Raw genomic sequence first — 25,172 nt, forward strand, 5'->3', positions numbered from 1 at the left:
GCAAGGTTCCCAGTCTGGTAGTAGAGAAGGCTTGGACCAGGGGCCAGTTCCTGGGGCCACTTTTGTGTTGCTCATGTGTGTGTCCCAAAGAGAGAAAAAGAAGGCTGGAGACATTGCAGCAGCTACTCTGGCTACTGAGAGCCTTCTGCAGGAGCACACACTAACCACCCACTGCACCCCAACCAGTTCTGCTTAGCCACCAGCCACAGGCACACACGCCCTGCGTGATAGAGCTTGCAGCAGTTGGGAAGGCTAGAGGTGGACATTCAGTAGTGGCAGAGCCACTTTTATGCTCCTTCCCCAAGGCCATTGTCATCGGCATTTCTGTCAGTCTTTTTCTCTTGTGTGCAACTATGGCAGGTTTTAACTCCCTGTTTCCAGAAAGAGAAGCGGAGGCTCAGAGAAGTTAGTTGATGTGTCCACTGTTACACAGTTGGACATAGTCAAGACCTGAGCTTGGGTTAGTCAGTGCAAGCCAAGGACCTCTGCATTCTAGTACCAGCAAGACCTGGTACTGGAGAGTCAGTCTGGGCCAGAGATTTGGTCCCCTATGAGCTGGGGTCAGTCTGGCGTTCCTGTTCTGGAAATCACCATAGAGCAGTGATGAGAGACTGCTGTGGAAAATTCCACACCTGCCCTCACGGGACGGGTTGCAGCAAAAACTCGGTTGCCCTAAAAATTCTGTACAAAAATCACCCTCGGGTTGTATATAAAAGGTGGTATTGGGTTTTGATTTGGGTCCTGCCCTCCATTGGAGATATCTCATTATGAATATGCAAATTATCCCCAATCCAGAGAACCTCTAGATCTGTGAAACTTTTGATAAGGGATCCTAAAAACCGATATAAGAGTTGGGTCGCCTGTAAAAGGCTCAGCTCCCAGCATGCACTTGGGGGATGTCTCAGACACCTACTCCAGTATGTCCTGGAGTTACCTAGACCCTGATTCTGGTTCCACGTCTACTGCAGATGAGTTTGGGCAGGTAGCTTCACCTTTGCATGACTGGGTTTCCTCATCTGTGCCGTGGAGAGCATCACACTCTGCCCGGCAGCATGTTCAGGTGTGTAGAAGGAAGAGCTGCTTGTTAGTCCCACCCACCAAGCTAGCTTAGCCCTGAAATAACCACACAGGAACTGTATTAATTAAATCACTGCTTGGCCTGTTAGCTAACTTCTTATTGGCTAACTCTTACATATTAATTTAACCCATTTCTATTAATCTGTATATCGCCACATTGCAGTGGCTTACCAGCGAAGATTTGGCATGTCTGACTCTGGTGGTGGCTCCATGGTGTCTCTGTGACTCTGCCTTCTTCCTTCCAGCATTCAGTTCTGTCTTCCCCGCCTACCTAAGTTCTGCCCTATCAACAGGCCAAGGCAGTTTCTTTATCCATTAACCAAGAAAACAACACACAGACAGAAGGATGTCCTACACCTCAGGTGTTTAGTAGGTGCGTTGCTAGCCTGGCCTGTTGGGAGCGCCTCTCAACTATTTCTTCTTTACACCACTACTGGAACCCACAAGGCAAAGTGCATCTTTCTATAACTTGACTTCAATCCTGTGGCGGGGAGGGGCAGCAGTTTCTTTGGTTGATATAGAAATTAAAATCACTATAATTTATCATTTTGTTTCTGGAGTCAACTAAAACCCACAAATGATAGATAGGGCAGATAGTAACATTTATAGAAATATTTGAGCCAGAATACAAACTTTGAATCAAAACTTACCGTGTGTGTGTGTGTGTGTGTGTGTGTGTGTGTGTGAGAGAGAGAGAGAGAGAGAGAGAGAGAGAGAGAGATCAGGTGACTTTCTCAGCCCCTCCCCACCTCACTTTTTGAGACCAGGTCTCTCAATTAACTTGGAACTCACTGACTGGCTAGAATGGATGGATGGCCAATGAGCTTCCAGGGATCCTCCTGTCCCGCCTTCCCAGCACTGGGATTGTAAGCACTCCCTGTCACACCCAGATTTTTATGTGGGTCTGGGGATCTGAATTCAGGCACTGCTGGAGCCATCTCTATTTCTCAAACCTTGCTTTTGATGGCTGCCTGGAGTCTCTCAACTCCAGGGGCACCATGGGCCCTCTCTCCTTAGGGAGCACCTTGAGGAAACTCTTAGACTCCTTCAACACGTGGTCCTCCTCCAGGGGTGAAACAGTCTCCTGAATACTGCTGTCTCCTTCGTCAGATGAGGAAACTGAGGCTCAGCTTGGGGTTGGAGCCCATGAACCTCAGAGCGAGAGGGATCAAGTACTCCACAACGAGGCCTGGCTCCTCCAAGAAGGGCTGAGGTGATGGCAAGTGCCCTGTGCTCCCGAGCAGTACTCCCCAACCCTCATCCCTCCTGACACGCAGAGCTGTTTTCACCAGCCTGGGGGCACACGAGGCTCTCCTTGTGATCACCCCAGGCTGAGACCTCTGAGCCCGCTCTTAGGATGCTGGTTGCTGGGCCTCTGGTTCACTTTGCGCTGCCACTGGCTGTATGATTTTGGTGGCATGCTACTGCCTCCTCGGAGCCTCAGGGGTTTTCTTACTCACAGTGGCTGGCAGTGAGCTGTTTCGCCACAGGACCTGGTGCAGCCCCTGAGCTCAGTCAATGGAAAGAGCTGGGGATCAGGAGATTTGAGGGACTAGGAGGAAAATGGGATTGAATTCAAGATTTGAATAGTCTATGCAGCCCTGCTTTGTGCTCCTTTTAGGGCCTGCCTCCCCTCCTTGACAGCAGCTGGAAGCTGTCCGCTTTGGTGTGTGCTAACACCATGGCTTGGCTCTGCCAGCTGCAGCTCCCAGCTCCCACCCAGAAGGCAGTGAGAGCCCCAGTGTTTTATTCTGACACCACCACTTGTCACCAGTGTAATAGCGGCCGTGTCCCTGTGTCCAGTGCTGGGCTGTTTGCCATATATATTCTCCTGTCGGCTCTGTCAGCAGCCCTGTGCTAAGAGGAAGCAAGGCTCAGAGTGACACACAAGTCCATCGACTGGGGTGTTGGCATGACTGTGCCTCTATGTGCACCAAGGCCGCTAGTTGGAGAGAATGTGGGTTCCGGTGCTATGAGCTGGGGTGGGGGTGCCTTAGAAGTCAGGGGGCAAAGCTGGTTCAGCCTTAAGGTGCCTTAGAGGCTGAGAGACCCTGTACTCAACATCCCTAAAACAAGGCTTTGTGTGTTGCCCTGGTCTATACATGTGGAAACCAGGCTGCAAGGATATGAGGGGAAGAATTGGGAGACTGGGTGCCAGGAGGAGAAGCCAGGCCAGAGGTGTTTGAGTCTGGTTAGCCCCGTGAACTTCAACATCGGGTGAGATTCTTGCTTATGAGTGAGATCACTTTGCCACACAGATCACAGCCATGGCCTGTGACTCCTATCCATGTTCATGTGGGGCTCAGATGCAGCCTGGTTGAAGGGCCTAGCATGTGGCCAAGCCAAAAAGCAGTCTCTACCAGTTCCCAAAGCATCTCCGTGGGCAGAGTGGGGGAGGGTGTGAGCTGTTGCACAGGGTGCAGTGTGGGGGAGGCAGGCAGGGCCTGTATGTCTTTCCTGTTGATTTGTGGTGCGCCCAGCCCTGAGCCACCCAGCTGGGCTGGCACAGCTAATATGGGTAGAAGTAGTGCCTGCCAGCCACAGGCTGGGCCGTTGCCATCCCACTCTGGGAGGAGCCTGAAGAGGGCTGATCCAGGAGGCCCGCTCTCTGTGTCGTGCTGAGGGAGGGCCCAGGGATTCCGGGCTGGCGGGGTCAGCATCTGCTGAGGCAGGGTCAGTCTCTGACCTCTTTTGGGGGAAAAGCAATGGGCAGGGCAAGAGCTCTGCTTCTGTCTCCCTGGCAGAGGCGTGGGGTAGTAATCACAGTAGCATTGTCGGCTTGGTGCCAGGCCCTCTGCAAGTGCTGTCATGTTATCTCTGTCTGCTTGGAGCCGGTGATTCCAAGTGCTGTAGCTTAGAGACCAGGCAAGGTCTCAGCACAACAGTCATGCCCAGCTTCCGGTCCCCCGTGCTGGCCCTGTTCTCGTCTCAGGACAGTGGACAGCTTCCGGTCTCCTGTGCTGGTCATCTGCTGGTCTCAGGACAGTGGACACCTTTCTGTCCCCCATGCTGGCCCTGTTCTCGTCTCAGGACAGTGGTCACCTTCCGGTCCCCTTGCTGTCTTGTCCATTTGCTCTTCTCAGGACATGAAGCTGTTGTCCTGTCCATTCCCTTTGCTGGGAAATGCCCTTACTGGACCCTTCTGACTTGCCAGGGCTGGTCATCTTGTGGCAGGGATCTGGGGTCTCTCCGGAGCCTTTTCCTGGGATTGGAGGGAAGACCAGGGCTAAGATTATGGACGGAGTTAGAAGCCTGGGTGGACTGTCAGGACCTCCACCCTGTTGCTGGCAAGAGCACATGGAGTTTAACCCCCTTTGCCCAAATCGCCTCCCTTTCAGACTGGGGAACTGAGGGCCAGAGAGGGTGGAATGACTAGGGGCGCTGTCTGTAGGGTAGAAGAGGTACAGACTTAGCCGAGTATAGCAGAGTAGATCAGACGTGTCTCCTTTCTCTGAGGAAGCTCTGTCATCACCACTAACCCAGTCTGCTTTCTGTAGCGGTGATAAAAGGCGACCCGGGGAGGAAAGGGTCTATTTTATCTTACAGTTTACAGCCATTCACTTACAGGAGCTGAAGCAGAGGCCATGGAGGGGTGCTGCTTGCTGGCTTGCTCTTCATGGCTTGCTCAGCCTGCTTTCTTAGAGAACCCAGAACCACCTGCCCAGGGATGGCACCACCCACTGTAGGTTGAGCCATCCCACCTCAATCATTAATCAAGAAAATGCCCCACAGACTTGCCTACAGGTCTGATGGTGGCCTTTTCTCAATTGAGGTTCCTTCTTCCCAGATGACCCTAGTTTATGCCAAATTGGCAAAACACTCCCCAGAACAGAACCTGGAGGAGAGGTGCAGAGAGACCTCCATGCTGAGCGGACAGCAAGGAAAGGAATCCTCGGTGCTGTGTAGTGTAGAACTGACCCAGAGTAAGGATAAGGGAGGGGGCAGGCTATGGAGATCTCTGAGCTTTTTATTCCTGAACCCAGGAGAGGACTGGAAGACCATGGCAGGGGTGGTTACGGCAGGCAGGACATTCAGTAGGAGAGAGAGGGAGTGAAGGACTGAGGCAGGATGGAGGAGGGGTGCAGGGCCAAGATTGACCCTAGAGTAAGTGCTCCAGCAGCTGAGCACAGGAAGGCCCGCTGCCCTTCTAGAGGGAGACTATTTGGTGATCAGGCTCGAAGGGACTGGGGTGGGAAGCCAGGCCCAAAGGACCTTCTCTTTCTCTCTCTCTCTCTCTCTCTCTCTCTCTCTCTCTCTCTCTCTCTCTCTCTCTCTCTCTCTCTCTCTCGTCCTCCCAAGCCCCCCCTATCCCGTTGCTAATGCACTGGGCAGGATGGGTAACCCAGAGGGCAGTTCTTGTGTCTGGAGACTGAAGTGGGGTCTGGATTGGTCACAGGAAGTCAGCCGGGAAGTCTGCCTTCTACCCGTCCTGCTGTAGCAGGCCCCTCCTCCCTCCGTGGGGGCTGCCAGCTCTGGCGTTCTGTTCCCACCATGTTTGAGCTGAGCTTCAATCAGCAGAGAGGTATTTTGCTTTAGGGAAATGAAAATCAGACTCAACGTTTATCCTGGGCTCCTGGGACTGGTTCTTGTGTTCACTCTTGGCAGACATGGGCTGCATGGAGAGGAGGAGGGGCCTGAAGGAGCTTCGGTAGCTGCTGGGAGTGGGCGGAGGCACTGGGTATACTGGGTGTCTCTACTTGGGCAGGGGCATAGGAGGGTGTCGGCAGGCCTGAGGAGATATAGGCTGCTGGTGGCCCAGGACAGGGGTGGCATGTCTAGATAGTTCTCTGCATCGGCAGTTTTAGACCTCAGCAGGGCCAGTGGAAGGGGGATGGGTGCCCACACCCTTCTTCCTTGTGTCTCTGTGCTCCGGTCCCCCTGAACTGCAGGATTCTAAGGAACTCTTTCCCAGGATCCTGTTGGGGTTTGTATGCTGATTTAGAGATGAGGATTCCAAAGTTCAGAGAGGGTAAACAACTTGTTCAGAAGTAACTCAGTCTACCCGTGGCCCCAGCAGGGTCTTGTCCAAAGGGTGCTGAACCCCAGGCCTGGTGTTCATCAAAAGCCTTGCCCTTGGTAGTGATTAAGATGGCCATAGGAATGTTCTGGGGAAGGAAAGCCAGCCCCAACCAGGGGCACTGAGACAAAACACACATTAGGAAGTGCAAGTCCCAGCCCCGGAGCTGAGCTGGCTCTGATGACAGAGCCCCAGGGCTGTGTCCCTCTGGGAAGAGAATGTCTTTCTATTGGGCCTTCTGGTACTAAGCACAGATCCAGTTTGCTAAGTTACTTTGGCCTGTAACACAGCTGCAAGGTGGGGCTGCAGGTCCTGTTCGACAGACGGGCAGAGTGAGATTCAGAGATGTAGGTGTTTGGTCTGGCCTTACACCAAAAAGCGTAGGGAGCCTTAGCCTGTCTGACCCCAGGTTCTTCTCTCATGGTCCCTTGTCCTCCCTACCCTGTCCCAACTTGGTCAGGCCTCTGACTGGCCATGTGCAGGGTGTTACTGGGTAGACAGAGTTCCTTTGAAGGGTCATGGAAGGGTCAGGGAAATGCTGGAGAGAGGGTCACAGAAAGGCTGTTGTCTTAGTTAGGGTTTTATTGCTGGGAGCAGACACCATGACCATGGCGACTCTTATAAAGGCAAGTATTTAATTGGGCTGGTTCACACTTCAGGGGTTTAGTCCGTTATTGTCATGGCAGGAGGCATGGTGGCATGCAGGCTGACATGGCTTTGGAGAAGGGTTTACATCCAGATCAGCAGGCAGCAGGAAGAGAGAGTGACACCGGGCCTGGCTGGAGCTCTTGAAACCTCAAAGCCTAACCCTAGTGACCACAGCAAGGCCACACCTACTCCATCCAGGCCACGCCTCCTAAAGGTGTCCCTCCCTTTGAGCCTGTGAGGGCCGTTTTCATCAAACCACCACAGCTGTGGAAAATGGGTCATTTGGTGACCCAGGGTGAGAGAACAGGACACTCAGGGAGCTTGAGTAGGTTTGTGGAGTTGGGGTGTTGGCTGGGGCGTAAGATCACTGGTACTCCTCCTCAGCTTTGAGCCTGAGTCTGGAACTTTGAGCCCTGAGCCTCTGAATACTGAGTGCTAAGCCCTGAGCATGGACCCTGGAGTGAAGCCAGAGGGGGTCCTGTTAATTTCACAGTTGGCTGGAGACTTGGTGAGAAGGAGGGGTAAGAAGGGGGATGGGACAGAGTTGGAAGCTGCACCTAGGAAGCTCCCTTTGCATCTGGTCCCAAGACTGAGAAGAGGGAAGTTGGATCCCCAGATTGCTCTGTCTAAGTGCCTGTAGTGATCTGATCCCAGGAGCACAGGATCCGGGGCTGCTTCTTGGCCCTCCCATGCATAGTGGGGGTACACAGACTGTGGCCGAAGAGTCATTTCCCTTCAGCCTTTTATGTTGAGACTTGTGAATGCAACAGTGCAGGGACACTCTAGACCCGCCCCCTCCACCCCCCACCCCAACCAGCAGGGACACTTTAGACCCGCCCCCTCCACCCCTCCCCAACCAGCAGGGACACTCTAGATCCGCCCCCTCCACCCCTCCCCAACCAGCAGGGACTCTCCAGCTCTCCAGACCTCGCCCCTGGCCCCCCAACCCCCACCCCAACCAGCAGGGACTCTCCAGCTCTCCAGACCTGGCCCCTGCCCCCAGCCCCAACCATCAGGGACATTCCAGCTCTCCAGACCCGCCCACCACCCCAACCAGCTTCCCAGCCTTCACCCCTCAGTGTTTGGGCACAGCTCCCAGGACAGGGGCATCATCCTCAGTCCACCACTATCCTTGTACCCTGAAGAGGTCCTGCGGTGTCTGTCCACAGCCATTTTAGCGCTTTCCCTCCTGGCCCCCAACCCGACCCTAGCCCAGCGAGTTAAGCTTGAGTCGTCCTCAGCCACCTTCCCCACAGTCTTCCTCTGGCTTGTTTGGGCGTTCATGGCTCTGACTTGAAGGTGCAGGGTTGATGGTCTAGTGTGTCCCACTCTCTGGATTAATCCAATTATATAGGCTTCCTGATTAGCCCCAGCGTCATTTGACAGGCTAGTGCCATGGGTAACATATCCTAACTGCACTCAATCCAGCGTACTAAATGGCATCTTTTGAAAAAATAGTTTGTTTGTTTTTTTTGTTTTGTGTATGGCTGTGCACCATGTGTACGTGGGAGCCCACGGAGGTCCAAAGAGAGCATCAGATCCCATGGAACGAGAGACAGGCAGTTGTGAACCACTCTGTGGGTGCTGATCTCTCAGCATCCTGACTCCCCACCCCTTGTCACCTTGCTCCATGACCTTGAGCAAAGATCACTACTCATCTTAGTGGTCACCTTCTGTTGTGTTTAGGGAGCTGAGCCACTAGCACATGGCTTAGGGAGTTTTGTGGGGAGTATTGCTTAGCGTGGGTGAGAGCTAGAAAAGTGAGCAGAAACAGAGACAACAAAACAGGAAGCTAGCGGTCGATGGTGGCTCGGTGGTTAAGAGCACCGACTGACCTTCCAGAGGTCCTGAGGTTCAATCCGCAGCACCTACATGGTGGCTCACCGCCACCTGTAACTCCAGTTTCCAAGGTCCTGACACCCTCTTCTGACTGCCCCCCCCCATACACATAGGTAAAAATAAATCTTTAAAAATTTTAGAAAGTCAGCCGGGCGGTGGTGGCCCACTCTAAGTCCAGCACTCGGGGCGTAGAGGCAGGCGGATCTCTGTGAGTTCGAGGCCAGCCTGGTCTACAAGCTAGTTTCAGGATAGGCTCCGAAGCTACAGAGAAACCCTGTCTTGAAAAACAAAACAAAACAACCACAACAACAAATTTAGAAAGTCAGTGAATCTTGGGTCAATTGACAGGGCAGCTCCTCAGAACAGAACGTAGGAGCATGTCTCCCTCTGTCGCTAAGCTTCCTCAGTGTACGCTGTGCACACCTCAATCTTGTGGTGGCACAGGCCCGCCTGGCCTATGTCCACCCACCCTAGTTGGCAGAAGGATTGGGCTGGGGAGCCAGGCCCTCAGAGAGGTTCTCTTGACTGCCACCCTCCAGGATCCTCCGTAGCTCTAGGAAGTGAAGAGCTGGCATTTCTAGGAATCCCAGAGGCAAGGGACACTTGAGTCTCCAGTGTCCCATTAAACCAAAGCAGCTGCTCAAAGCTAGTTAAGCTTTTTCCCAGTCTCATTTCACACCCCAGAGGCTTAGCTGCCTGCTGGTCACTCGGTGTCCTACATGAGGGGCAATTCTGGTGAGAGAACAGCAGACCATGCCTTACTAAACCACCTGAAGCCTCTGGGGCTGTGATGGGGTCAAGGGGTCAGGGAAGGGCCTCTGCCAGGCGGCAGTCAGAGGGCAGGCTTTGGAACATCGTAGGTGGGAAGCTGAGTTCCCCAAGAGTGCTTCTCTGGCCTCATGAGACCTAGCTGAGGTCACCAGTGGCCCTGCCATTCAAGCCTTTGCCGCTACCTCCTATCGTTTATGGTCCATAATACCACTCCTTGCTAAGGTCACACCATAGAGCTCATTGGCTGCCTCAAAGTTAGAAGAAGTGTTCCATTCTGAGCCCTCGAGGCACCACCCATCTCTTGGGACAGTGTCCTTGGGTAATCTCTGTGGCAGCCATAAGAAGACTTGACTGAACCTTAGTTTCCTTATTGAGAAGATGGGAGGGGCTGTCCCAGGTGGGACATGGGATTCTTGTGAGCCTGTTTATAGATGAGGGCTCAGAGAGGGAGCAGTCTTCTGAGGCACACCCGGCCCAATAAGCCTTGTGGCTGACCTGGAGATCAGGTGTTCAGGTCTAACACCAGAGCTTGAGGTGTCTCCATCTGCATCAGCTGCACCCAGAGACGGTGGGGGTGGAAGGTCTAGGGCTCTTCAGCACAGCCTAGCCTGGGAGGCTGGTTAGTTTTCTGGCAACTTGACGCAAGCTAGAGTCATCTGGGAAGAGGGAACCTCAACTGAGGGGATTCTTCTGTCGTGTTGGCTGTGGACAAACCTTCGGGCATTTTCTTGATTGGCAGCTGATGTAGAATGGCTCAACCCATGATGGGTAGCACCATTCCTGGGCAAAGGGTCCTGGGTGGTATAAGAAGACAGGCTAACCAGGCCTTGGGGAGCAAGCCAGTCCGCAGTGTTCCGTGGCCTCCGCTTTAGTTCCTGCCTCCAGGTTCCTGCCTGAGTTCCTGCCCTGGCTTCCCTCTTTGATAGGCAGTAAAGCTGGAAGCAGAAATCAACCCTTCCCTTCCCAGATTGCTTTTGGTCATGGTGTTCATCTTAAGGTGTTTGGGTGGTGGCCTTTGTATTGGCAGCTGTAGGCAGTGGGCATTGAAGGTCGGGCATACCATCTTCTCCTGGGCTGGTGAGCATCTGCCTGCCAAGACTGCTCACCCACTGTTCTCTAGGGCAGTACTTTCTTATTCAGAGAAGGCTGACAGTCATGTGGGCCAGGCAGCCTGTGGGTAAGGAGATAGGAGGGAGCCCCTGCCCCGCCCCTGCAGATGCCCGTGTCCGGGGACTCCCATCTAACCTTTGATCTTCTTTTCTCTTGCAGTTACCGAGAAGGAGGTGCAGCAGTGGTGAGTAGAACCTGTGCTGGGGTGGGTATGGGATGCTGGCGGGCCCAGCCCATGGCCTGTGCGACAGGGAGGGGTCTAGGAAGCAGGCATCCACTCCAGTTCAACACCCCCCCAGTCACGTGGGGCTGTGCGGTGTCTATTGAACAGGCTGGGGGAGGGTAGTGACTCCTCTTCTTTGGGTTGTTTTGTGGGTTCTTTTTGCCCCTTAAAATGATTTATTTATTTTGTTGGCGTGTTTTGCCTGCGTGTATGCCTGGGCACCGTATGCATGTAGAGTCTGTGGAGGGCAGAATAAGGCATTGGATCCCCTCGAACTGGAGTTATGGGTCTCCATGGGCTGCCATGTGGAAAGCTTTGGGTTTTGCAAGAGCAGTAAGTGCTCTTAACCACGGAGTCATCTTTCCAGCTGTCTCCCTGGTTGGTTTGTTAGGAGACAGGGCCCCACTATGTAGCCCTGGCTGGCCTGGAACTCATAGAGATCCACCTACCTCTTCCTCCCAAGTTCTGAGATTAAAGGCATGTGCCACTACCTGGCCAATTTGTTTGTTTGTTTGTTTTAAATATTTATTTATTTATTATGTATACAATATTCTGTGTGTGTCTGCCTGCACCCAGAAGAGGGCATCAGATCTCATTTCAGATGGTTGTGAGCCACCATGTGGTTGCTGGGAGTTGAACTCAGGACCTTTGGAAGAGCAGGCAATGCTCTTAACTGAGCCATCTCTCCAGCCCTGGCCAATTTGTTTTTGAGACAAGGTCCCTCACTGCTACCTAGGGCTCTCCAATTTGACTAGACTGGCTGTCCAAGTTGCCCCCGAAGAGGCCCCTGTCCCTGCTTCTTTAGTGTCCCCAGTACTGGGGTTGTAAGTGCTTGCCACCACATTGGGCTTTTCTCATGGGTGCTTGGTACCCAAACTCAGGCTCTCCTGCCTGCCTGCCTGGTTTCCTTGCAGACAGTGCCATCTCCCCAGCCTCACTGTGTGGTATCCATGGAGACTCAACCTGACTGTTCGGTGGTTAGAGTGCTGACTGCTCTTCCTGGGGACCTGGGTTCGATTCCCAGCAACCACATCTCGGCTTACCACTGTCTGTATATAACTCCAGTTTCAGCATGTTCTTCTGGGCACCAGGTGCACATGTGGCACACAGACATACAAGCAGGCAAAGCAGCCATCACATAAAATAAAATTGACATGATCCATCAGGCTGATCGAAGACCCTGCTTACCAAATAAATGAGGTACAAGCTGGGAGACTGAAATCCAGTACTTGCTTCATCCCTGAACCACGCCGGGCCTCAAGAACACTGTTCCCATTCTGGGACCCAGTTGTCTCTTTTAGAAAATACTAGATGTAACTGGGCAGTGGTGGCACACATTTTTAATTCCAGCACTTGGGAGGCAGAGGCAGTTGGATTGCTGAGTTTGAGTCCATCCTCGTCTACAGAGCGAGTTCCAGGATAGCCAGGGCTACAAAGAGAAACCTTGTCCTAAAAAACCAAGAGAGAGAAAGAGACAGAGAGAGAAAGAATGCTGGATGAAGGGTGACCAATGGATTTCTAGCTGGATGCCAGCTCTGACCAATCTGTAGTGGCTATCTGAAGCACTGTGTTAAAGATTCTAAAGTGGCTTGTCACAGAGCAAGTAGAAAGTGCAGCAGTGAGAAATTAGTGAGATCTGCAATTAGCTAGTGGTGCCTGCCTGCCCTGGGCCTAGGAGGAAGAGAGGAGTGGGCTGTCTGTCACAGTGGACTATCAAACAATCAGGAGAGGCTCTCACTGTAAGCCCCAGGAGGGGAGTGAGGATGGAAGCAGAGCTCGGACCCTCCAGGCCTCTTGTCTGAGCTTGCACATCAGAGTCCATGCTGCAGAAAGGGCAGAGCTGTGGCCATTCTGCCTGGCTCTGTTGGCTCTCACTGAAGATCTGTTTAGGCGGGCAGAACCAGGACCAGGAGCTGACTGGGTTCTGGCAAGGGAGTGAGGTGCAGGGAGAAGCCAACCTTATTGAACAGAGGTGGTGGTGGGGGTCTGACCCATCTCTGGCTATTTCCTACTTACCCATATCCTCCAGGAATATTCCAGGAGTTTCCAGGTCTTGCTGCCTCCATTGTCCGTGTTCCTAAGCCTGCCTCCATGCTGTCTTCCTTGCTTTTCAGTCTGTACATCTCCCTGCCTCCTGGTGGCAGCCCTTGGGCTCTGTAGAGAAAGCATCTGTGAATGGCAGGCTTCTGCTAACCTCTCCCACCCTGGGTAAAGGCTGTGCAGGTCTGAGTTCTTCCTGCTATGTCCAGCCCTGCTGAACCCTATTCTCAGCTGTCCTGAAACTGGGAGTTCCTCCAGTTTGTCCCCTTCCTGACCTTGCTTGGTTCAGGCCTGTCCCTACAGAAAGCACCCTACCGCTGTGTAGACAGACAGACATCAGTAACGGGGAGTCACAGAGGATGGCATTCTGAGCAGTCTCCAGTGTTATGGACTGTTACAGAATTCTTACCACACAAAATGAGCCCATTGTTCTCTCTTGATGGCCCGAAACTCTTTTTATAGCTTGGGACGTTGTCTACAAGCCTGCTGGGATAGAGGTTAGATCAGGAGCCTCCAGTCCCTCCTGTCCCTGTGTCCCCAATGCTCAGAGCCATTTCACATCTCTCCCTGTTCTGAACAACTAGCCCCAACACAGGGGATCTTTCCCATGTGGTCACAGTCCCCAGCTTCCTGTACACACACCCCTCAGCTGGTGCCAGAAGAGCTGGAGATGAAGCCAGATGATCTGGTCTCTTGAAGCCCTTTTGGAGGACACCCCACAGCTTGCCTAAGGTTCGACTCCTTGCCCTAACCCTTGGGGCTGCCTGGAGGCTCAGACCCCCACTCCCTACCCCTCACTGCAGCTCCTTACACACCTGCCCTCACCAGGCCCGACTCGTGCACCTTTGGAGCCTTCATCTGTGCCGATATCTCTTTTAGTACCTCACCCTCACATCTCAGCTCGTTGGCCAGGTCTCAGCGGAGAGGCTGCCATGTCTCCAGCACCACACAGAGTCACCTTGTTTTGTACGGACTTCAAACAACTGCTGTTCGGGGTCCCCTGTGATGCTGTCCCTGCCATGCAGAGAGTACTGGAGGAACCAGGACTAGAAGAAGGCCTGGGTTGCAGTAGGGCGGGTGTTGAGTGCCTGGGTCAGCCAGTGGGGACCCCATCACCCAGCCCTCAGCCTCACATAACCCTACAGTGTCTGTTTTTTTGCAGAGGAAAAAAAGCCCAAGGCTCAAGGGGTGGGGCCACCTTCAGTCTGCAGCCTTCCTGTGTCCTGGGCTCTCCGTCTTAGAGTCTACTGTCCACAGAGCTGGGTTCAGCCTTGTCAGGAGGTCAGAAGCCCGGTAGGGGCTGACTGAGCAATACCACAGGTACCAAAGCTTGCAGTGTCCTGGAAGGTGACCAGGACACCATGCTGAGTGGAAACCAGGGAAGTTTCCCAGATGCTCAGCTCCAGGCAGCAAAGCATGCAGAGAAGAGAGCCGGATGGGGTAGTTGGTGGCAGGACCGTGGGTTGTGGGTACTTCCTCCCCGCTTGTATTTCCTCTTGTCCAAATTCTCTCGTTTGATTATTTTATAATTACTAAACATCCTGGCAATACAGTAACAATGTAGTGGGTGGGAACAGGAAGGCTTTCTGCAAGCACCTCGACAGGGCCAGCTGGACCATCCCACGCTGCTGTGTTGAGGAGCCAGGTCTCCTCTTGTCCCCAGGTCTTCTGTGGGCAGGTGCTGTGCCAACATTTAACACCCTACAGAGAGTCCTGAGTCCTAGGAGTAGCCTTATCTTACAGATGAAGAGATGAGCTCAGAGAGGTGGGGACACTTGCCTGGGTCACACAGCTTTGTGAGTGTGTGTGTGTGTGTGGGGGGGGGGGAGGTAGTTTGGTTCTAGCTCGGTTCTCCTTCACATTCCTGCATTTAGTGGCTCCTATATACTGTTTTCTTGCTGTGAGGGACCCAGGAAACTGCAAGCCCTGAGGGAAGGAAAGGGGGGGGAGGAACCCTTCTCCTTCAGGGAGCTGTGGGGAAGCAGGGGTGGGCCAGGCAGAGGGGGCCTTTGAAGAGATGACAGGAAGGAGCAGTTTCCCAGGGCGGCCTCCCTGCACCCCTCTCAGCTGTGGCTGCTGATCGCAGCCTGTTCCGCTCCACTGTTCATCCTTTAGCTACTGATCTCCTTGATTCTGCGCCTTGGGAAGCAGATGTTGCCTTAATTGTGGAGGCATGGAGAGGACAGGAACAGAGTCCCTGCCAGGTCCCAAGGACGAGTTTCCTACCCCGCTAGAGTGTGTGGGAGATGGGAGACCAAGCCCTGTGTGGTGTGGGGCCTTGCCCAGGGATCCTGAGAGGCCGCGCTGGAATCTGTGTGTCATGGCAGGCATCATTCCGTCTCTGCCGAACACACGCACACCCCACTGGGAGTGTTTCACAAGTGGCGGTCCACAGCCCTTAGAATTTTTGTAAGGTGATAGATTCCCTGCCTCCCGACTTAAGAATACAGTTGTCACCTCTTGGGAGCATCTTTTCGCATCCTCACCCCCATCACAAAGAATTAGTTCCCCAAACACATCCTAAGCACAGTGTCGCATGATTGGAACCCTCCTGCCCTGCATATTGTGGATTAGGCTTGGGTAGAAGGTGGCTCGGCTTCTGGCCTCTCCACCGCATGCGTGGGTGTATGCTTGTGTGGGAGGTCCTGGCTGTCTGCTGAGTGTCCCTTATCTCCAGTGTTGTCTGCCCCGGTTCACTCAGGGACCTTCAAGGCAAATGCTAGATGGGCTTCTAACCTTAGAGATTGGGGAAACTGAGGCTCAGCGAGACAGAATCACCTCTTTAGGGTCATATACTAGTCAAGAACCAAGAGACTCAGTCCAGGTTTGCCTTAGAAGCCAGAGCCTCCTTAAGAAAAATAGTGAAATCAGGCAGTGGTGGCACACGCCTTTAATCCCAGCACTCTGGTGGCACAGACAGGCAGATCTCTGTGAGTTCAAGGCTAGCCTGGATTTACAGAGTAAGATCCAGGACAGCCAGGGCTACACAGAGAAACCCTGTCTTGAAAAACAAACAAAACCAAAATGGACTGGAAAGATGGCTCAGTGGTTAAGAGCACTGGCTGCTCTTCCAGAGGTCCTTCCTGAGTTCAATTCCCAGCAACCACATAGTGGCTCACAACCATCTATGAGATCTGGCGCCCTCTTCTGGCCTGCAGGCATACATGCAAGCAGAACAACATAAAATGTAAATTAATCTTTAAAAAGGAACAAACAAACAAAAATAGTGAAGCTGAGATTCAGGGGGATGCTCATTCAGCAGAGAAAGACCCAATTCGGGGCCTCAGTATCCACACAAGATGCTGGGCACGGGCTGGAGTTACGAGCCCTTCTTTCTGCAGAGGACCTAGGTTCCATTCTCAGCACTCACATGGCAGCATACAACTGTCGTATCCCCTGGGGATCGGACTCCCTCTTGTGGTTTTCTCATTACCAGGCACATACATAGTCATTGTTAGCTATAGTCCAATGCCCAGAACACTCCCATGTGCGGGGGCCAGGGAAACTGAGACCCAGTGGGGTCTGTCCTCTGGCCCTGCAGCTTGGGGCTAGGAGTATAAGCTCACATGCTCTGCTAACTGTACTGGCAGCAGCACTGACCCAGCAGAAAAGAGGGAGGAGGCCTGGCCCGATGGCACCTGGTCCTGGCCTGGGGTGGGAAGAGTCAGGTCTCACACAGGTCCTGTGTGAACTTGAGGGGGCTGTAGGACAGGCCGTTCACCAACATGGAGCCCCCTCTTTAGCCAGCCAGTGGTGCACACAAGCAGAAGATGGCAATCCCTGTCCTTCAAGGTGACAGTTGGAAGGGTAGATTAGAGGACTGGACGCAAGCCAGTGGCCAGAGCGCCTCAGGCCTCTCCCTCGCCGTTCTGGTGCAGGCAGGTACCCTCCTCCACTTTAGGAGGGCGAATAGTGGGGTTATATAATGTTTGGGTATAATCGCTTTCTCAGCCACTGACATGGGGGTGGCGCAGCCTGGATTTCTTCCCGGAGAAGAGATTGGGGGGTAGGGAGGCTGGAAGGGAGGAACTCTGCTTCTGCTGATAGACAGGGTTACCTTGGCTGGTATTGCTCCCTCTCTGGGCCCTGGTGCCACACACACATAGTGGGGGGGGGGAGGGAGGGAGGGGAGAGATAAGGGAGGGAGGGAGGCAGGGAGGGGAGAGGGAGAGGAGAGAGAGAGAGAGAGAGAGAGAGAGAGAGAGAGAGAGAGAGAGAGAGAGAGATGTTTTGCTAACCTTGTCCACCGAGTTCTGTGGTTCTGCCTAGGGCCTCTAGAGGATCCATGACACTCAGAAAAGGGACCTGGACACTTGGGCTACTGCTCTCAGCTCCACCCGGGGGTCTGAGTGTTTATTCAGCTCTCCAGCGATCCTTGCTGGGCGTATGTCAGACACCAGGCCATGTCCGGACTGTCAAGCTATGGCCAGCCGGGATTTGTAGCCAGTGCTGAGTGGGAGAGATACCATGAAGGCTGTCCATCATGGGGGCTTTGGCTAAGGGTGGAACAGGACTCTTACCCTAGCCAGGTTAGACAGGTTGACACCCGGGGACCTGTTATGGTGAATATGTGTCAGAGTTTATAGAACTTGGAGGTACTGAGCACCAAGGAATGGTGGAAGGTGCATAGTGGGGGCTTCTGTGCAGGCTGGCACCCCTGGGCGTCCTGCATCACCTCATGGGGGTGGCTTCTCCAGCCTCCTGTTTATGGGTGGGGTTCAGTGACAGGCTTTGCAGGGGTAACTAGATACTCAATAGACTGGCGTTCTGCCACCAGCCCCTGCAGCTGATGTCGATGCCAATGACGCCTGCTGGTGCAGTGTGGGGCTGGCTTCTCTGGGCCTCCTGCGGGGCTCTCTGGGCTGGGCTCAGGGGACACTGTCACACTTCTTTTCCTTTGCTTCATCTTTATTCATTTGGAGATGAGGTCTCACTGTGTCGCCCTGGCTGTCCTGGAACTCGATCTGTAGACCAGGCTGGCCTCCAACTCATGGAGGTCTGCCTGCTTTTGCCTCTTGGGATCAAAGGCGTGTGCCACCATAGCTGGCATTATCATTGCTTTTAAAGAATTGTCTTGGTTCTTTAAATAGCAGGCAGCACTGTAGAGAAGTTAGAAGGATGGAGGGGGTAGCTGGGGTGTGGAGGGGGTAGCTGGTCAGTGGGTAGATCTCACACAGACTCCAGAGTCTGGCTTTGGGGCTGGGGGTCATGAGCCAACGTAAAACTCTTTGCATCCTGGCCCTGGTAAGGAAGCTTGCGATAGCCCCAAGGATGAAGCTCAGACCCACTGTCCGGGTCCCTCACAGCCCTGCTTTGCTTCATTCTGGTGTGTGACCTGTTAGCAGGGTTCGCAGGCACCCCAGGATTGCCAGGGGCAAGCAGACCCTTTGAGGCTTGCCAGGGCAGAATGGAGAGACCTCTGTGGATTTGGAGAAATTCTGTACTGGACTGATTTGGGACACAAACTGGCAGACAGAGAACAAGAGACCCAGGGCATTCCCAGAGCCTAGGCTGTGAGTAACTGTGGACAGCTGGGCAGCTTGAACTGTAAAATGGGATCATTGCCCTACCTCACATGACACTGTGACCACCTCCATGGGTGTGTGTGTGGTCACAGTTCCACAGGAGGCAACTAGCTTTCGACTCCCCAAATCCTCTGTCCATTGTGGGAGGGATGGTCCTTAGCAGAAAGCACGTCCCGCTTGGGCGACAGAGGTGGCCTCAGTGACACACAGGCACCAACCTACAGCCACTTGTAGTTAACTTTAGTATGCTGATGGCCCCCCTAGGGACTGTTTTGTGCGACTTTGTAGCAATGCCTGATATTGGAGAGTGGATACCGGTGAGTTTTAAATATCAGGCCGGAGGGGGCGGGGGCACGCACCATGTCACCCAAGCCAAGATGGGCGTGACAACCATTTCTCCATACATGAGCATTCTGAGAGGTGACAACATTTGCTTAGGGCTGCGCAGCTGGTGAGCGGCTGACTTAGACTGGGCTTGGCCTCTGAAGCCACTGTCAGTGGTCAGGCTAGGGGAAGGTCTTGTGCCGGGTAGAGGGGCAAAGGTGGGCGTGTCCAGGTGGAGTACACAGAACCTTCTGAGCCCCACGCATGGTTCCAGTGGGTGTCTGCTCTACTCCATTAGAGCAGGGATGTGGTAGGAGCCATACAGGAACCAGCTGTCACTCCATGTGGTGCCAGGAGTGGTCACTTGGTGACACATTCTGCTTCTGTGCCAGGAGTGTCAGCCTGAGGGGCCGAGTGCACTGCATGCCATGTTCAGGTGACCTCTTGCCTTACTTCCGATTTCCTGTATTCATGTGAGGCTCAGAGAACTGGAGCAATTTGCCCAAGGTCACACAGCCAGTGACCGGCAGAGGTGTGAGCCTATGTCCATGACATCTGGGCCCATGTTATTGGACCATGTGACACTGTTACAAGTGTCACGGGGCCCTGTGTCTTGGGACTGGGGTTCATGGCTTTCCCGGGTCTATGGCGGAGGTTCCGGGGGGGTGATGTTCTCTACCCTCTCCTATGCTGTCTGCAGGTACAAGGGCTTCATTAAGGACTGTCCCAGCGGGCAGCTGGATGCGGCTGGCTTCCAGAAGATCTACAAACAGTTCTTCCCGTTTGGAGACCCCACCAAGTTCGCCACGTTTGTTTTCAACGTCTTTGACGAGAACAAGGTGAGCTGCAGGTTGCTGGATCTGCCCCAGCCCTGAGCTTCTCCAGCTGTTGCGGCATGCAGCAGGAGGCTCAGCAGCCCTCGCACCTCACACTCCCCTGCAGGGCTCCCCACTCAGAATGAGACACCTATGTGCATAGGGCCAGCCATGACGGCACACACATGCACCAGCACAGATCAAGACTGACACATGTGTCTATGTGGCATGTCCATTCACACACATGTTCATGTGTGTGATGGACACACTCAGTGTTCCATGTGCACAAATACACAGGCTTGCACGTACAAACACACACACGGCAGCATACATGTATGAAAGTGTAGCATATGCACACATGTACATACATGTGAGTTTTCTTATGGATACAAAATGCGGGATCCTCCAGGAATAGTGAGATCAGTGGCTGTAACTCTTCATGGCGTGATTGACAGGCCTGTCAGCTGTCCATGGGGTTGGCATTGCTCTTTTTGTTTTTTGAGACAGGTGTCTTGTTTAGCCCAGGGTCTTAAGCCTGGGGAGGAAGGGTTTGTCTCAGCTTTCAGGTCCCAGTCCCAGTCCATAGGCAAGGCAGGAATCCGGAGGCAGGAGCTTGAAGCAGAGGCTGCAGAGGAATGCAGCTTACAACTCCAGACCTCCTGCCCAGGGTAGCCCCATCCTTAACAATCGTCAATTAAGAAAATATTCCACCGGGGCTGGAGAGATGGCTCAGCAGTTAAGAGCATTGGCTGCTCTTCCATAGGACCCTGGTTCAGTTCTCAGCACCTACAAGGCAGCTCACAACTGTCTGTAACTCCAGTTCCAGGGGAGCTGACACCTTCACACCAATGCATTTAAAATAAAGTTAAATAAATTATATTAAAAAAGAGAAAATATCCCATAGGCCAGGCCGGCGGGGGTATCTTCTTAGCTGAGGCTCCCTCTTCTCAGATGACTGTAGGTTGTATCAAGTTGACAGGGAAAACAAGCGAAACAAGAACAACAAAAGATCAGCCAGACCACCCAGGCTGACCTTCGTTCTCTGTGTAGTGCTGCTGGCCTCAGATTTCTCTCTTCTGGCTTCTGTCTCCCAGAGGCTGGACGTCCTGTGACAGCCACCATGCCCTGTGGTGTGGGTTCTTTCAATGCCCCCATTTCACAGAGGATGAGGAAGCTGGGGCTTACGGTGTGCCTTTTGTGTCTGGCTCTTTTCCTGTGTACCACTGAACATGAGTTTCCCATACTTACTGTGTGGCAGCGAGTGTTTCCCGGCACTGGCCTTGCTAACCGACAGCTGGCCTGTCCAGGGTTCGGGTAGCGGGGGTTGCAGCCTGTCTCAAGACAGCACGTTCCTGACTTCATGGTCTTCCTGGGATCCCTGTCACTCACCTGCACTCAGGTGGCTTCTATTTTATGGTCCTAGCTCTCTCCCCAGGTGCTCCAGTCTGGGAGTCCCCCGTCAGGCACTGGGATGGGTTCCATCCTCTCTGGACCTCAGTTTCCTCTTTTGTAAAACAAATTGGCAGAACTAAGCTGCCTGTAGAGAAGGCTTTCTCCTGAGCCCCCCCCCCCACTTGCCGGTTCCCCCCAGTGCTGCCCCGCAGGCATCAGTTTCTCACCGCCCTCTTTCGGCTCTGCCTCCTCCCCTCCTCCTTCCCCTCGTCCCTTCCCTCCTGTCCCCTGTTCACCAGCCACCCCACATTGTCTTCCATCTGCTCCTGCCCTTCATCCCCCTGTGAGGTCTGTGCTGACCAAAGCCACCCTTTTGTCTCCCTCAGGATGGCAGGATCGAGTTCTCTGAGTTCATCCAGGCTCTATCGGTGACCTCAAGGGGGACCCTGGATGAGAAGCTGCGGTGTAAGTCCCCTATCCCCAGCCAGGCTAGAAGGATGCAGTCCCAATCCTTGCCAGGAGGAGGTGCCAGACACCAGCTGCACTGACCACAGATGGAGTCCACTCTGGGAGGTCAGGGCATTCCCAGAGGCCTGGGCAGCGAGCTCTGGGCAGGTGGGCCCACTGTGACCAAGCAAGCAGGCCAGGCCATCTGTGGAGACCCAGAACAAGAAGGACCCTGCCCTTGCAGGACAGATAAAGGTCTCAGAGGGAGGAGTTGGGCTTTGTGAGGCAGAGTCCACAGCCATGTGGGTGGGACAGGCTGCAGGGTGTAGGGTGGGGGTGGGGACAAGAGTGACATTAAGGCAGATGCAGTACTGGGATGGCAGACCCTGTGGGTGGCATCATAGGATCCAGATCCCTGCTGGACTCAAGTCTTCAGCCATATTGATAGTCTCTTGTTTATTTGCTCACACAACAAACATCAGTTGAAGGCGCCACCTGTGATACCAGCTGGGAATCCAGGGTCTACCCAGGTCCTTGCTGTAGCGGCTGTCAGTCCTAAACTCCCCAGTGCTCTATGGGAGGCAGGGAGGAGGAGGTGTCAGCTGAGCCAGCAGAGGAGGACCTGATGAGCTCCGAGGGGGATCGCCATGGCAGAAGGGGCTCCAGGCTAGAACTTCGTGTAGAGGCTGCAGCAGGAGGACTGGGAGGCCACTGAGGCAAGGGTGGCCCTTGGCTGACCCAGGGTGGTAGCAGGGGAATTTTCTAGAAGGGGGACAGTTGGGCAGAATGCCCTGGTTGGTGAGTGCTTCTGTTTCCATAGTGGCTTCTGTGTTTATAAACAGAAGAGGACTGTCGCCCTAAGCACCCATGCATTCTTTTATTTCCTCCTTTGCCCTCTGTGGGAGGGATGGCCTGAAGATGAGAGGTCAGGCGCCGGGAGGCAGAGCCACAGTGTCAGGGATTTGAGGGTCTCTACTACCATGTTGGTCTCATGACCTGGCTGTCTCCTCCAGGGTCTCCCAACTTGTCCCGCTCTGGGGGACTGCACACAGACCCCCTCCAGCCATGGCCTCAGTCCCTGTAGATCAATACCTGCATATTTTGAAAATTATTGTTATTATTTTTGCCGTGCTGGAGACTGAACCCAGGACCTTGCCCACGCTAGGCAAATGCTCTGCCATTGAGCTACAGCCCCAACCCTTGTTTCTTCAAGTTCTCACTTCATAGCCCAGGCTGGTCCAGGACTCACTGTGTAGCCCAGGATGGTTTTGAACTCAAGATCCCCCTCCCTCCACTTCTGAATACTCAGATTAGAGTCATGAGCTACTGCATCTAACTCCTGAATCTGTGTTTATTTAATAACTCTGGCTACACTGGTTTGGAAGTGTACCCTCGTATAAGTATACCTGGGCCTGATGTCTGGCAGGACTGTCTGACTTCAGGCTTTGTATTGAGTCACAGAGAGGGGGAGGGGAGAAGTTGCTGGTCCTGGGTCAGGGTGACCCCACCTGTATGGTTGATCACAGGGGCCTTCAAGCTCTATGACTTGGATAATGATGGCTACATTACCAGAAATGAGATGCTGGACATAGTGGATGCCATTTACCAGATGGTGGTGAGTTTCAGAAGGGCAACGGGGCCATTAGAGGGTGAGGAGTCTCAGGAGGGTAGGGAGGTATCAGAGGGTGAGTCTCATGAGGGTAGGGGGCCATCAGAGGATGAGGAGTCTCAGGAGGGTAGGGGGCCATCAGAGGGTGAGGAGTCTTAGGAGGATAGGGGTCATCAGAGGGTGAGTCTCAGGAGGGTAGGGGGCCATCAGAGGGTGAGGAGTCTCAGGAGGGTGGGGTGGCAGAAAGGTCACTTGTGACCTATAGGGCCCAGGGGAAATCCAGAGTCACCTTCCTGTTTCTGGACAGTACAGGCCAATCAAGTACTGCTGGTTGAATAACCACATGGGGGTCAGGCAGGGGACTAGGTGGGTGGTGGAGCCATGTAGATGAAGTTTCTGTCTCGCCTGCTCCCACAGCTGTTCAGTCCCAAATAAATACACAGAGGTTATATTAATTATAAACCAGTTGGCCTGTTGCTCAGGCTTATTACTAACTAGCTCTTATAACTTAAATTAATCCATAATTCTTATCTATGTTTAGCCACGTGGCTTGATACCTTTTCTCAAGAGGCATTCTCATTTTGCTTCCTATTTGTCTGGCTGGTGACTGCATCTCTGCTCTTCCTCTTCCCAGAATTCTCCTAGTCTGGTTGCCCCACCTATACTTCTGCCTGGCTACTGGCCAATCAGCATTTTATTAAATCAATACAAGTGACACATCTTTACAGTGTATGAGAGCATTGTCCAAGAGTCGAGCCAGATGACTGAGATACTTCTTTGGAAGGTGACAGGGCTGGAGAATGGGAGAGAGAGGTGGTCCCATGGGCACCAGCCCAGGTGTCAAGGCAAGGGTTTAGTTATGAGCTCAAAGGCAAAAGTGCTGGCCTAGTGCCCTGGTGGCCTGGCCAAGGCTTAACTTAGCCACAAACCCAAGGTTGCCACACACTGGCCCAGCCTTGTGTTCACCAACCTCAACAGGGGAACACTGTGGAGCTCCCAGAAGAGGAGAACACGCCAGAGAAGAGGGTGGACCGGATCTTCGCCATGATGGACAAGGTGAGGTGGGGCATAGAAACCTTGGGCCTGGCCGGGCTTTGCCACCAATCCTTGGGAGACTGGCTCAGGGTCATGGCTGGCCGCCAATCAGACTTTTCGGTGAGTTTCCCGGGAAGGTTCCTTGTAATTAACCAGTGTCCTCAGCCTTCATTATTCTATCCTAGAACCCTTTGATGTTCTGCAGAACCCAGACTTCTCACAGTAACGGCCCCATCATAAAACTACGACCCTTACAGCAAAAACGGAAACAGATTATCTTGAGTTGTGGCTTCCGAGGCACGGTTTAAAGGGAATCTGTGATGTCACTCTGGGGTGTGGCTCAGTGACAGAGGGCTTGCTTACCATGCACAAGGCCCTGGGTTCCATCCCTAGCACTGCACAAACACAGTGGCCCTGCCCATCGCCTAAGTCAGAGCTTGGATACAGGTAGCAGCTGTGTGGGTGGGTGATCATCTTAGGTTCTGGGGAATGAGAAGGACACCCCCCTGCCCCTTTCCTGTGTTCACAGACCCCGGGGGTGGAGGGGAGAAATCGCTTTCTCTTGTGTGCATATGTCTCTGTCCTATGCATGTGTGTGCTCCAGGGCATGTGTGTGTGTGGAGGCTGGAGGATGACAGCAAGTGTTTCGTTGCTCTCCACCTCCTTATTTTCGGAGACAGCGTCTTTCTCTGAACCTAGTGCTTGACGATTCAGCTAGATCCAGGGGTCTTCCTGGCACGTGCCACCTTGCCTGGCTGTTCTGTGGTCCTCACGTTTGCACAGTTAACACTGTACTCAGCAGGCCATCTCCCAGACTCTCTTTCTCTTTTCTGCAGAACTCTATGGTTCCTCCGACTCTATGATGCCCTTCCTCTGTTTTCTTGGTGAAGCTGAGTGTTGCCCCAGGGCCTTGTGCAAGTACAGAGCCTGTGCTCTGCTTGAGCTCTACCCCAACCAGAAGCAGATTTTATTTTTCCCCAAGCGAAAATAACTTTGATTTATATGGAAATTTGACACCGTGGGGTGAAGAAACAGCTTCTCTAGCCTTCATGAGAATATAAGTCCCCAGGCTTCCTGCCGCCTGCTGATAGTACCAGGCTTGCCCCGAGAGGTCTGAGCTCTTAATTAGGAAGGGAGATTAGGACATGAGAGGGGTGCAGCTGGGCTCCCACTGTCCCCAGACAATTTTCAGAGGGAGTGCAGAGGCAGCAGCAGCCCTCCTGTAGCGGGACCCCACACTGTTTTTTGCTAAGACCATGTACCCCTGCCCTGCTGGAGGCATGCATCTTCTGAGTTTGGA

At 53.5% G+C, this 25,172-nt stretch overlaps 1 protein-coding gene across 1 annotated transcript in view; it reads left to right on the forward strand.

The window, feature by feature from the left end:
* Positions 1 to 25,172, forward strand: part of Ncs1 (neuronal calcium sensor 1) — a 47,695-nt gene that overhangs the window by 14,535 nt on the left and 7,988 nt on the right. Inside the window, exons 2-6 of the mRNA XM_038337003.1 lie at positions 10,622 to 10,646; positions 19,275 to 19,413; positions 21,168 to 21,246; positions 22,755 to 22,843; positions 23,816 to 23,893. Of these exons, the coding sequence (XP_038192931.1) occupies positions 10,622 to 10,646; positions 19,275 to 19,413; positions 21,168 to 21,246; positions 22,755 to 22,843; positions 23,816 to 23,893 (410 nt within the window). The remainder of the gene's footprint in view (positions 1 to 10,621; positions 10,647 to 19,274; positions 19,414 to 21,167; positions 21,247 to 22,754; positions 22,844 to 23,815; positions 23,894 to 25,172) is intronic.

Source organism: Arvicola amphibius, chromosome 7 (genome assembly GCF_903992535.2).
Source record: "Arvicola amphibius chromosome 7, mArvAmp1.2, whole genome shotgun sequence".
NCBI classification, from domain to species: Eukaryota; Metazoa; Chordata; class Mammalia; order Rodentia; family Cricetidae; genus Arvicola; species Arvicola amphibius.